The 13,001-nt window shown below is 38.2% G+C and overlaps 1 protein-coding gene across 10 annotated transcripts in view; it reads right to left on the reverse strand.

Moving 5' to 3' along the window:
* Nucleotides 1–469: 469 nt before the first annotated feature.
* DYNC1I1 (dynein cytoplasmic 1 intermediate chain 1) overlaps nt 470–13,001 on the reverse strand; it is a 308,417-nt gene continuing 295,885 nt past the window's right edge. For all 10 annotated transcript variants that reach the window (XM_032402092.1, XM_032402094.1, XM_032402099.1 and 7 more), the window contains one exon: nt 470–1,422. In XM_032402092.1, the coding sequence (XP_032257983.1) occupies nt 1,312–1,422 (111 nt within the window). In that variant the 3' untranslated portion in view covers nt 470–1,311. The remainder of the gene's footprint in view (nt 1,423–13,001) is intronic.

Consider the following 13,001-nt stretch of genomic DNA (forward strand, 5'->3'; position numbering starts at 1 on the left):
TCTGTCTTCAGAGGTTTTTCATGACTCAACCACTATTTATTTGTATTCTGTCGAGGCATGAAATGACTTTTTAGAAAATTTTCTATTAAAATTCTTTATAGACATATTGCCTAGTCCCATAGCAATAAACAATTTTCTGGTGTAAATTTTTTAAAAATTTGAAGAAATGTGCAGAACATTTGGTATCTGTTCACCTTAACCTATTTTCCTTACTCCAACATTTGAGACCGTCTTTGGGCAGGAGTGGCTCTGGTGAAGGAGACAAGGGAAAGCTTTCCAAAAAACCACACACGTTCCCTCGTAAAAATAAAACCAGAGTCTTGGTTTAAAAGTCCAGCCAGGCTGGCTGCCTGTAAGTTCATTATCAATCTTTAACATGGCCTTAACGTATCTCCCCCACCCTCTTGTCATAGCGAAATTCCAGTCAGGCTTTCCCCAAGCAAAGGATTTATCCACGCTGGTGCAGACCTGGTTTGGAACATTTTATTGGCAATACTGGTGTCATATTCAGGAACCACAGATTTTTGTTGGACTGTGTCAGCTTGAATGACAAGTATCAATGGTCAACTACATTTGAAATATTGTTAAAGTACCTAGAAGTAATAGGCATTAAAATTCATTCCGCTCACTGCAACAAACCTCTAAAGATTTCTTGTCCTCAGTGGAACCGGCATACTGTAATTGTTGTTATTTGGAACTTAATGTAACCTCAACAGCAGCAGAGAGACAATACAGTCCTCTCATTATGCACATGCTCTAGGATCGTTTATTTTAATGCTTTCAAATAAATATGTTCCATGCAGCACACCACAATAAATAAGGAGCAGCAATGTTCTTCTAGTAAATCCATCCATAATGTGAGTCACCATGTAAAACACCACATCTCAAGTCTTTGGCCCTGTACCATATCATGAAGCACACATCTGCACCTAATCATATCTGGCTTCAGATGGATTTAATAGGACTATGCCAGAAGTGCATGTAAGAACAAATTTAACCAGAGGTTTCCAGCTATTAAATACAGCTACTAAGTAGTTAAAAGGCAACAACTAAACCCGTAAAGCCTACACCCCACCCCCCCAATTTCTGAGACAGAAATACAAAGATAGAAAGGCTCTGGTGAATGGCAGGTCAGTGGAAAGCGGGGTGGGATACATCTGGAATACTTGGAGCAAAGTCGGCACAATAGGACACCCAAAAGGTCACGCAACACTGATGCTGAATGGACGCTGAATGCAAGTGGGATCGACGACGGCAGAGCCGAGTTCTAGAAGGCGAAGGTCGGGGCTGGGGTCGGGTGGTTCGTTTCCACTAGGCAGATAACTCGACGGTGCCTTCCTCCTCACTGTCAGCTCTGTTAGCGCGAATCTCCACGAGGGTCCTGGCAAAGCGGGTCCACTCGTCATTGTGGGGCACCGCAAGCTACGAAGCAGATCAACGGAAACTGGTGAGCAAGTGTCTCACGGGCCAGAAAGCCTTGAAGCCCGCCTGACAGCTTCTCCCGTTTTTCTTGGAATATGAAAGAGACCAGATCTTCTTCCCTGAGTCAGCCCGGAAGTGCCACTCTTAAACTGAGAGTAATGTCACTCGCAGAAGAAAAATCACTCGTGGAATTTATAAAACTTTAAAAAACTCATGTAAACTATACCGTGACAGTAGCCAGTTAAAGCACTTTCAGTAATGAAAATTCATCCTAAGGAGACCAGACTTAAAGTGAACACAGCAAATAAAAACTGCACAATTGACTAGGATTTTGAAATAACTCTGGTATTGCCTTTTTAAGTCCAGGCTACTGGTCCTTTTTTAAAAGTGTGGCTAATGCGCTAATATGCATGGCAAAAGTCTAGTTTACATATACAAAGAAATCGTACTATGAAATAATGATTTGGCTTTTTCAGCAAGATCTTACCAAGAGTTCTGTTCTAAGTCCTTTGCATATATTAACTCATTCCTCACAACAACCCTATCTATGTAGGGTAATACTAGTATTTCCACCTTACGGAAGAAGAAATCAGGGCACAGAAAGATTACATCATCTGACTCGGATTGCACAGCTAGCAAATACCAATGCCAGTGTCCTCAAGCTCCAGGATCTGCATCCCTAGCCAGTATGCGATACTGATCCACCAAAAAGGGGGGGGGGGGGGCTATAAAATTTCCCAAATACTATCTTCTTCTATGCACAATTCAATGAGGAGAAAATTAACCCCACCCGATACAAATTACATGTATGAATTTTGTTAGCTGATTTAAAGGACAGGAATTTCTTTACAAAGCATCCAAAAATAAATTGCTTAAAGATAACCATGCAAATGCTTGGAATGGAAAAGAGAATTATTTGAAGATGAGAAGCAGGCTCAAGTAGAAGTCTGAATGGCTTTTATAGAGAATAAAATTGATTGAGACTGTACAGTGATTTTCTTGGAGGATTGCCCTAGAAGATGGGGTAACCCATCTACAGGTACCTAGTGCTGCACCGATTCTATAAACATTAATAACATTCATCTCAATATACATTTTTGAAAATAAAGAGGAAGCAAGTAAAGCTAAGCTTTGTGACCACTTTTACAGCTGAAAAATTACCCACTTGGTATAGAGCCAAATGATTAGAACTTTAAATTTTTACTACAGGGGATGATATTCTCAGATAATGTCTAAGACAGCTTATTGGAGAACGGCATCATCAGTCGACGACGTCTATCCTGCCATCAGTGTTCTAAGTACTAAGGTTTAAACGTTTCAGTAATACAATTCTGGAAATGATCTACAGGTGGGGGAGTCAGGCCTACTTATTTTGAGAAATGCAGTACCAATAAGAATTCTCATTTGGTCACATGAATGAGTTTTTGAATGGTTAACTACTTCCCTAGTTATTGAAATGAATCCAAATTTCCCCTTAGGCAATGACGTAAGTTCACAATAGGATTGAATGACAGTTACCCCTTCGCTCAGTCCATTTTCCCTACTTTGAGCTCTTTTCCTAGGTTCTACCATTTTTCATTTTTCCTTTCAATTTTAGAAAATACTGCACCGGGGAAACGAGGTCTCCAAAATAAATGCTACAAAAGAGCTAACAAAAAGCACAAGCAGCAAAGGGTTGGTATCATATTTAAATGAAAGAACAGGTCCACTATTTCTTTTCTCTTCTCCAACTCCTGACTCAAGTCCTTCCAAAAAGAACCACAACACTAAAGCCTAGGGAGACACAAAGCCAACCATGATAACATGATTATAACTTTTTCTCATATGAGGTGAGAATCAAGCTATAACTAAAGCACCTCATAATTTCACAGAACTTGAAGTCCTGGGAAAAAGCAGGCCTTCCTAATAATACATTACACAATATGGGATACAGTATAGTACTCTAGAAGTTTGGCTCCTAAACATAACACTGCATTATTGTTGAAGTGGTATAAGGTTATTTTTTTAAATTTATTTTTAAAGATTTTATTTATTTGACAGAGTGAGAGAGAGCGCGCACACAAGCAGGCAGAACAGCAGGCAGAGGGAGAGGGAGAAGCAGGCCCCCCGCAGAGCAGGGAGCTCAGTGCAGGGCTCGATCCCAGGACCCTGAGATCATGACCCGAGCCGAACGCTAACCCTAACCGAATGAGCCACCCAGGCGCACCTGAAGTGGTGTAAGTTTAAATTGGCATATGATTCCATTGGTAATGTTTTATTGATAGCAACATATAGGAACTATATACTCAAACAAGAAAACAGATAAATATGTTTTACAGAGTTTCATGCAGTAGTAATGGCAAGACTGTTAAGAAATGATACTAATAAAGATGAAGAAACGTTAAGGTTCGAATGTGTGCCCAGATACAGTTGGAGAGAGAAGTGAGTACCATTTATGACATTTAAGTTGTACATCCAACTTTTCAAAAATGAATTCTGTTAAATTTAAATGTTTCTAATGAAGAAACAAAAGTACCCTAGAGTGGAACTACACTTGACCTTTTCCATGGGGATGGGAATAACAGTACTATAATACCAACACCTGTCCGTACTCTCACAAAAGAGCTCCTAGTATTCTAACATGTCTTGTACTCTTTTTGATCTGTGAAAGTTTCATTTAGGTTGGAAATATTAGAAGTTAAAAAAACATTCTACCAAGTATTTTCCTCTCTAGAATACCATAAACTTCACAGAAATGTTAGTTTGCTTTGGTTCACAAACAAAACCACAACAAAAAACATTCCAGGGTAGAACACAATGAAAACACAATTGCTTCTAGAAACTTAAATTTACCTACCTCATCCTATTACACTTTCTCATTTAGTTGGCTATAAAAATAACCCAAGATGATTGTAACATTAGATTTAGAAGGCGGACTGCACACTGCCCCATTTTTAGAATTAAGTATCACCATCAGGAAGCACTTTAAGTATAATCTTAGCTTGAATGTGTGAATGTGTATTCACAGGCAGTTTCCACACCCAAAGTAGTAATTTTTGGCATCTGTATTACTTGTAGGTAAGATCAAACAGGCGTCCTAACGAACAAGAAGACCACTCCTTTCATTTTACATCTGCGGCTGTACATAGCATCCATTTGGGCAGAACCGTCCTTCTTATCCTTGGCACTCCTGACTTTTCTCACCTGTTTTTCTCTGATTGGAAATGGCTGGAAAGGAGGCTTATGAGCACAAATTCATCTGAGACTTTCTTTAGGAGACTTCTAATCCAATAATACCTTAATCATGAAGTAGGAAAATTCTTTGTCCGTGTTTCTTAGTTAAAGAATAAGACTGCTCTCGCGTTCCTCTTACTAGCACACCAATGTATTCATTTGGCAGGGACTGAGTACCCACTATATGCCTGGCCCTGTGCGAGGGATTAAAGAGACAGCAGTGAATAATTTTGGCATACGGTAACCATTGAAAAACAGGCAAAAATGATGTTTTCTTAGGCCAAAATGTGTGAATACTGTCATAGGTATTCATTTTTTTTTTTTTTTTTTTTAACTTCACCGACATTCCAAACATGAATAGCCTAAAACTGATCTTCTTAAAGTGGCAAGTGCAACACTTCTCGGTGTGGGTTGTGTGTCAGGCAAGTAACAGGGAAGCAAATGACACGTTAATGACACGGCTTCAGCATCTCCTTACGTTTCTACCAAGGCATTAAAGGCTAAATGTAGAGCAAAGTAGTTCAGAATAATTTTCCAACAATTTCCATTTCACGATAGGAAAAATAATCACACAAGTTTTTAATCGTGATGAGTAATTTCCATTGATTAAAAAATAGAAGCACTGTGAAGGAAATAGCCCATGGTGATAGCAAGGGAATGCCATAAAGAAGGACTCCTAAAACTTGTCCAGTATTGTACTGAATCAGAATGGATCTGGAAACATTTTCTGCCTTCAGATTCATCTGCCAAAGTCCACATCCTAGGTCAGGGATGATTCAGATCATCAACAAGCCAGTTCAAACCCACCCCCCCATTAGAAAAGTTATAATTTTTTGCTAAGTGTATAAAGCATTTTTATGCCACAAGCACTCAGGGCTCTAATTCCCGAGATAATACAATCTTAGTTCTAAGAGTGATGGCCTATTACAGAAATGATATGACCCTATTTTTACAGCCAAGGGAACTAAGGACAAAGGTAGTTTCTGAGGTAGCAATTTGGCCCTAAGGAGGAGGTAAAATGAAGCTCAGATTTGGACAGGAGACTTAAGTCCCGTTCTCATCTTGGTTACTGGCAACGGTCGGGCACTTAACCTCTCATTGACTCAATTGTAAAATGGGGATGATGGCGTCTGACCCATTTATCAAAAGAGATGTGAAGAGGATGAGAAAGGTAATCTAAGGGAAGAAAATACTATGAGTTCATCATGGAATAGTCATGCATTCTTTTTCTTTAAAGTGTCACTCAGATTGAACATGTTCCTAAAAACGATCTCTGTAAGTGGCACACACATCAATTCGATAGCATTTTTGTGGTTCTGTTTTTCTTAAAAAAAATTAATTCTGATGTTTACCATGTGAGGACATTCAGGAACAAGGCACAGACCTCTTTTAACAGGGAGAAGAACGGGGAGTTTGAGGACTAGCTCAAGAGCACATAAGCCCCCAGTGTTAGTGTGGGGCGCCCAGGAGCCTCGCCCTTCATGAAATGCCAGCATTTCACCACAGCAGAATGGCTGGCAGGTAATGTGCTTTGAATCACCTGCTAAAAGATCCTAAAGATTGCATTTAATCTTCTAGGATTCTTGGGAGGTAAGAGGTCAAAAATAAAAAGCAAAAGTGCAGAAGTTGTGGAAAAATTTATGAAAATGGATCATTTTAGTTCCCTCCTCTCTACTTGAGGCTGCATGGACCTGCCCCCTCCCTGCCTGAATGGAAGGGAGGGCGGCCTCTGGATCCTGCCCCAGCCCGTTCCCCAAATAACTAGTTGGCCTAACTGCCGCGTGGCTGGCCTGCGCTTCTCGTGCACTTAAAGGGAGACAGAGATTGCAGAATGACTAAGTTTTGAGAATGGAGCCAGGGTTAACTTTTTCCAGCTCCAATATCAGCCAGATGGCAGTTTCTTTTCCCTACTCCGCACTTACTTGCTGTGTGTGCTTATGAAATTGATGTTTTAACGTCTCTGATCTTAATTTCTCCATTTGTGAGAAAGCAATTTTAAGACCCATCTGCTAGGATTGCTGTATATAGTAAATAAGACGCCCCCCCCCAAAAAAATATATAATGGGCTTATCAGCAGAGTGCCTGGCACATTATAAACCCTGTGGAAATGATGTTTTTTATTTTTCCTTAATGCTTATTCCCTTCTCCTCCATTATTTTTGTTATTTTGGCTTCTTCCTTTTCTTTCTTCCCATTTTCTCCTTTTCACCTATATAGAGCTGCATTTTTAGAAATATTCCTTATTTTTGTTACATTTGACTTCTTGAAAACCCACCCAAATAATTTCCTAAGTAGTCATACTTCTAATACTAGCCAAATTTCATGAGCTGGGTATGGGGAAAGGGTTCTTTCAGATCCCAAGAAAAATTCTGTCAGAGGACTTTTTATTGCTCATTTAAAACAAATTTAAAGTATAATTATTCCTTATAAATATAGGCCTACACGTATATGTCTACAGATGCATGCGTATTTATCTTTTGCCAGTACAGCATTCCCTGTTTCCTTGGTAGGGCACTTTCTACAGTGAGATTCTACATTTTTAGCTCAAGGTCCTAAGGCTTTGTAACCGCTGAACATGCTGTTATAAAAATCAAATGACTTTTTATAACCAGGGTTTAATACACAAATATCACTCATGTGTCCCTTTTTATAAGTACATGGCTAACAATTTTGAACAGTCCCCAGTCAAGCCTCCCTCATTTGTTAGTAATTTTAAAGGGTTTATAGTACCTAGCATTTGATTTTAAAAAGCTGCAGTAACTCCTACCAGCCCAAAGCTGAATTTTTTATGGTAAAAATATCTGTCTCAGGCATTGCTTATATAAAAGTAGGTTAATTAAAAAAAAAAAATCTTGGACAATTAACACAGAAAACTATTCCGTGATTTCAGTTTGGTTTCTCCGATACATTAAGCATGGCAAACAAATTAAAATGGATGGGACTCCAGGTTTCAGGATAAGTATTCCAGGGATGTGTGTTTCATCAGCATCTTTGTAATCTTTTAATTAAACGGAGTCATTAAGAAAGAAGTCTGGGACAATTATGTTACCCATTGATGCTGAACACATACAGGACAGCTTACCTCCTGTATTCACCTAAAAATTAAAGTTTTCTATGAAAAAGATATCTTACAAATTACCTTTTCACTTTAATACGCATTGATGTTTGTTGTCGTTGTTAATGCATTTACAGAAACCGCGGAAGTGAATGCGGGTTTCCACAGAACGACTGCTAAACCCCTGTAAGCCCTAAAAGGTTTTTTTGAAAGTGCAATTATTAATGGCACCCCAATTCAGGACACCGTGGACTTACTAGTATACAAATACACATTTGTGTTCAGAGGAAGCCGTTATTTCTTCGGACAATTCCCTCTGCCACACACACAGATGGAAGCAAAGTGGGAGGTAATAAGCAATGAAACAGCCGCTGGGACAAGCAAGCTTACTCGCTTCACATAAATACAAGCTCCACTGTATTTAACTCGTGGGGGAGTCTAGCATCACTGGTAACAATGGATGAAACCACGGACCAAAATTCCAAGCCAGAGTGCAGTATCCAGAGGGTCAGTGCACTGCAGGGTTCTACCACAAAGAGAGAGCTGTGTGGTAACTTAGCATTTACAGCACTTTTAGGGAAGGCCTGAGGGTAGAAGTTACATTAGTCCCCATTCTGTAGCATCTGCCATTCCCAGTCAGTAGGATAAAATTTCTGTGAAATTTAGCGGCATGCAAACTACTATAGTAGTCTGATGAGATCCGACTATTTTTGGTTAAGAAAGAACCTACTTTATCATAAAATCCTATCTAAGGGACCCCTTATCCACCCGTGAGGCTTGAGATCTCTCTGCCAAAGTTCTCTTCCTAGTATCTTTAACTGAGTGGTTGACTTTTATAGCATGTTTGTTAGAACACCACTTTAAAAAAAAAAATCCATTACCACCCAATTAAGGAAAGAAATAAAGGTAAGACATAAAATCAAAAGTAAATACCAAAAAGGTAGGTCTATATCAATTTCAATAGCCAGCAACCATCGAAGGAAATAATTTATTTTAAATACTGTCTTTTAAAAAAGTGTTCCTCATGTTAAAAATCAGCATTATAGGAAGCACAACAAAATTCTGGAGTTTCTACCTGCAGAGGGAAAAAAGAACCACAGCTAAAAAAGGAAGAGTTAATTTACTAAGGCCTACCGATGACCTTGTTCACATTTGTATTAAAATCTCATCATCCTTTTTTCTTGAGAAATCTCTTAAGTGTTATTTTTTTTTTTTCTATTATTTGGGCCGATCTATTCCTCTGCCCAAAAGCTAGAAAAAGTGCTAAAAACATTGGCTGATGGGCAATAATGGAAAATAAACTTTGTAAACTTCAATTACCACTCTTTTTCCATAACAGATCAAGAAAATGACAGGGGAACGACAAAGCATCTGCTTGCTGCTCAAGCTGCTCTGTCGTCTTAGCTGACCAAACCTATATCCCTTCCCCTCCTGATATTATTAACTGTAGGTTTTCTAGTAAATTCCTAGCAACCACTGCATCTAAGCAGTTTTGACAAAAAGAAAGCTTATTGCTAAACACCTTAAAAACATTTACCAAGGTAATAAAAGAAATGTCATTCCCTCCTACTGAATGTTTGGGCATAAAAGAGGTATTTTTATAATGTAGTTCATGATTTACCATATCTATAGTGTCCAAAAAAAGCACAATGAAAAGAAAGCATTTTTCCAGTGGTTTGACAACTATTTGAATCAACTGTTAGGCTTTCATTACACTAGTGGCCAATTGCTCACTTTTAAAAGCACAGGAGGGGTGAGGGACTGGGATAGGGAGCGGGGAAGAAGGATGAGCCTTCTTTTTCCAAATATATTTTCTATATATCCCTCTCTGTGCAAATATACTTAAATGGATTATTTTTTCCTGTCCATCAATCTGTAGCCAACTTGGAGGCTACACTGTGAATGCTTCACAAGATTCAGCTTTCCCTTAACCTTCAACTTTCCCATATGAGACACTCATTCCCCCAAATACTGATAGAGTGCCTTTTCTGTGCCGGGCACCGGGCTGGGCCAGGTTATCCTGTTCAAATTGACATTCGCTAAGTATCTACTTTTTCAATGTTTCTGTGGACGTGGCACTCTAAACATTAGAAAAACCTTACGGAGGAATGTGATTAACCTAAGGAGGGCTGCCAAACTAAAAAAAAAAAAAAAAAAATTTTTTTTCTAAATCAAAAGGATGGCTGGTTTTTAGGCGACTAGAAGATGTTCACTTTTTACCTATGGGTCCTTAATGCTAAGATAAATAAAAATAAAATACTTCACCTAAATGTTGTGGAACTATTGTCTGGCCACGAAGAGAAAGATCTTAGGGAATGGACCACTGATACGTTTTATCTGCCATCCTAAAAAAGTAAAAGTGCAAAATTTCTTCAACAAGGTTAAGCTTTGGTATTTCCTAAATGATAAATAATTCATGCTTTAAAATGTAGAAGATGTTCTGATAGCTGACATTCTCAGAAATTCATGCAAACCTTCTTTGAAATTAGGATAGAATGATTCATTCACTTGCTCACTTTGCAAGTCCAACCTATATAGCATATAAATATTTACACATAAGCACGCATAAGCAGATACTTGATTTCATATCATCTTTTAGGTACACCAAGAGTAGCACACATACGCCTGTAAGAAACAAACAACTCTCCATTTCCATACAGGCCAGTGTTAATCCAGCCTCACCGATGACTGGAGCAGCTTCATGCTCGGCTGGTCTAAGCTGTGATTTGAGGCTACTGTTCTAAGCAGTAATTTTTCAAGATAAAATTTAGCAGTTTTGAAATTCTAAAACTAAACACAATTTTGTCAGCCATAAAAAATTTTTAACACTATAATTAATGACTGCTTCAAAATCCAAACTGCTATTGAAGATGACAGTTTGAAATCACAGAAGAATCATAAAGATGATTAATTATACAAACTGGTACTTGTTTCAGAAGGTTTATATTCATAGGCCATTTATCACCAAAATGGGAATATATGAATTTCATTGAATATTGCAAATTACTATGCACACATTAATTTGGTTTTTATAAAATTAGATATTAGGGTTTTCTTTTCATTGAATCAACTTCTCCGTAATGCATAAAAGTCAGAAGTATTTTTCTTATCAATCCAGAAAAAAAAGTGGTTTGAAAAGATATTAATCCTATAAATTCATTTTTATAAACTAATGTACCTGAATAAGCACACTATTTATATAATAATTAGCTTAATTATGATCTTTTACATATATAATTATCAAACTGAAAGCCACTGCTACTACATTCACTATAAGATGAGTAATTAGAACATTAATTGGAATTAATAGTGCTTTTTCTTTCTTTTTTAAATTAAGCACTTTTCCTAAAAGACATCAAGTTAATACTAAAATTACAATCATACATTTTAACTGAATTATTTTATTTCAGATACATGTAATCTATTATGACAAGGAAATGGGTTAATATATTACTTCAAAGTAGCTTATTTTAGGTAATTATATTAGCACCCCAAATCTGCGCATACACATACGCCTTTGTGCTTTTTGACTCCACTGCACAGTGGTGTGGCGATGGCAATAAAAATTCAGGTAAAAACTGAAAAGTCCCATTGAAAATCCCAATGCTTTGTTTCAATGTCATCAAATATCTAGATATTGTCGACAGAACTAGGTATTTGGATTTGCAGTTTTTATCTGGTGTTTGGCACCACAGAGTAATTTATGCCAAAGTCTTTTCTTTTCCAAGAAGTGTTTGGCATCCGCTAAAGGAAATAATATTGTTTATCCACTGAAGAATAAAGCCAGGACTTGCAAAGACCTTCAAGAATCGAGCAATTTGTGGCCACACTCACTTAAACACCAGTGTTTGGGGTGATTCTAACTGGACTTGGGGAAGCTGAGTCCAGCCCCCGCTCTCCCTTCTGGACGCTGCCGCAGCTTGGCCATGCTTTCAGGTTCCTCCTTGGCGGGGGCTGATGGCCTTCCTAAAGCACAACAATTAAGTGAACTGATGTCACATCCAGTTCTTTTTCATTAAGGGACTCTCATTTGAATTAACCCCCAAATCTCAGTGTAACTTCGCATTTTGTGTTCTGCACACCCCTTCCCCATGGAGGGGGGGATGACTTATATTCACGGCACAGACTTCTCCTGGAAAATGGATGCAGTTCCTGTCCTACTGCAAACATGAAGGAGTTCCACAAGGCAAACGATTATTGCCTAAGTGTAATCCACTTAAAAACCAAAAACGTGTTGTATTTATTTTGTGTCACTCAAATTCTTTTGAACTCCCAGCACTTCCAGTTTATCAGATTCCTCTATATTGAACTGCTCTTTAAAGTACAGGAGAGATGGCTCATCAAATCGCTTTCTTCTATCCGTCTGCTAGCTGCCTAAGAAAACTGTTGGAGGCACTTTTTAAGAGTCCTTGTACATTACACCTGGACCACCATTCTGAAGTGTATCACCATAGGCCATTTTTCCCGTTGGGATCCCAAATAAACTGTCATCCTAATTTTTCATTTCAGCTCTAAAATACACTCAGGTGAACATTTAAATCACGCTTCACCTTTTTAGCAGGTACGTGTGATCTCTTGTATTCACCTGCATTTTTCCTTTCAAGAATTTTTCAAGACCCATTTAATAATGGTAACAAATGTCAACTTTACTGTATTTATTGAAATCTGTAATAAAATGACTGCTCTTCTCTTAGCCCCCAAGCAGTCATATGTGCCACGTGATCTGAAATGCCGCCACAGTTGAGGGTTACCCTGTCAAGATGAATGCATGCTTTCTTAGGCAATTAGCGAGTGGGACACCAAACCAATAAAGCTAAGGGCGCTCAGATTTATTCATCTCCCCAAGTCATTTTTAAGTTGCCATTTTCTTTTCCAAGTTCTGCTGTATGCTGAAAATGATTTTGGAATTTTATCATTTGACTACTGTAGAAATATAATCAGGGATTTGAAACTTATGTGTATTTATCACAACTGAAAACAAAATCTTCCCTGGAAGAGGTTAATGGAAAAAGAAATAACAGGAGGTGGAGGATAAACTGCTTCTTTCAAAACTGGAGCTGCAAACAGCATTCTAACTAATTCAGATAAGCAGCAAACATAGTTGTTAGGGGATATTTATGACAGCCCATCTCTGTGACAGCACTGAAGCATTAACAATAGCAATGGGCTTTCTATAAAACACATCTGCAAGACAGACAGGTAGATCGGCTGACTATCAATCATCAGGACACGTGAATAATTCTATACTCACTGGCCCATGTGCTAGTAAAATCAGCTCCATATATATATAGAAAAGCTTGCTATTCAGTAAA

This window comes from Phoca vitulina, unplaced genomic scaffold (assembly GCF_004348235.1).
Source record: "Phoca vitulina isolate PV1807 unplaced genomic scaffold, GSC_HSeal_1.0 scaffold4, whole genome shotgun sequence".
NCBI lineage: Eukaryota > Metazoa > Chordata > Mammalia > Carnivora > Phocidae > Phoca > Phoca vitulina.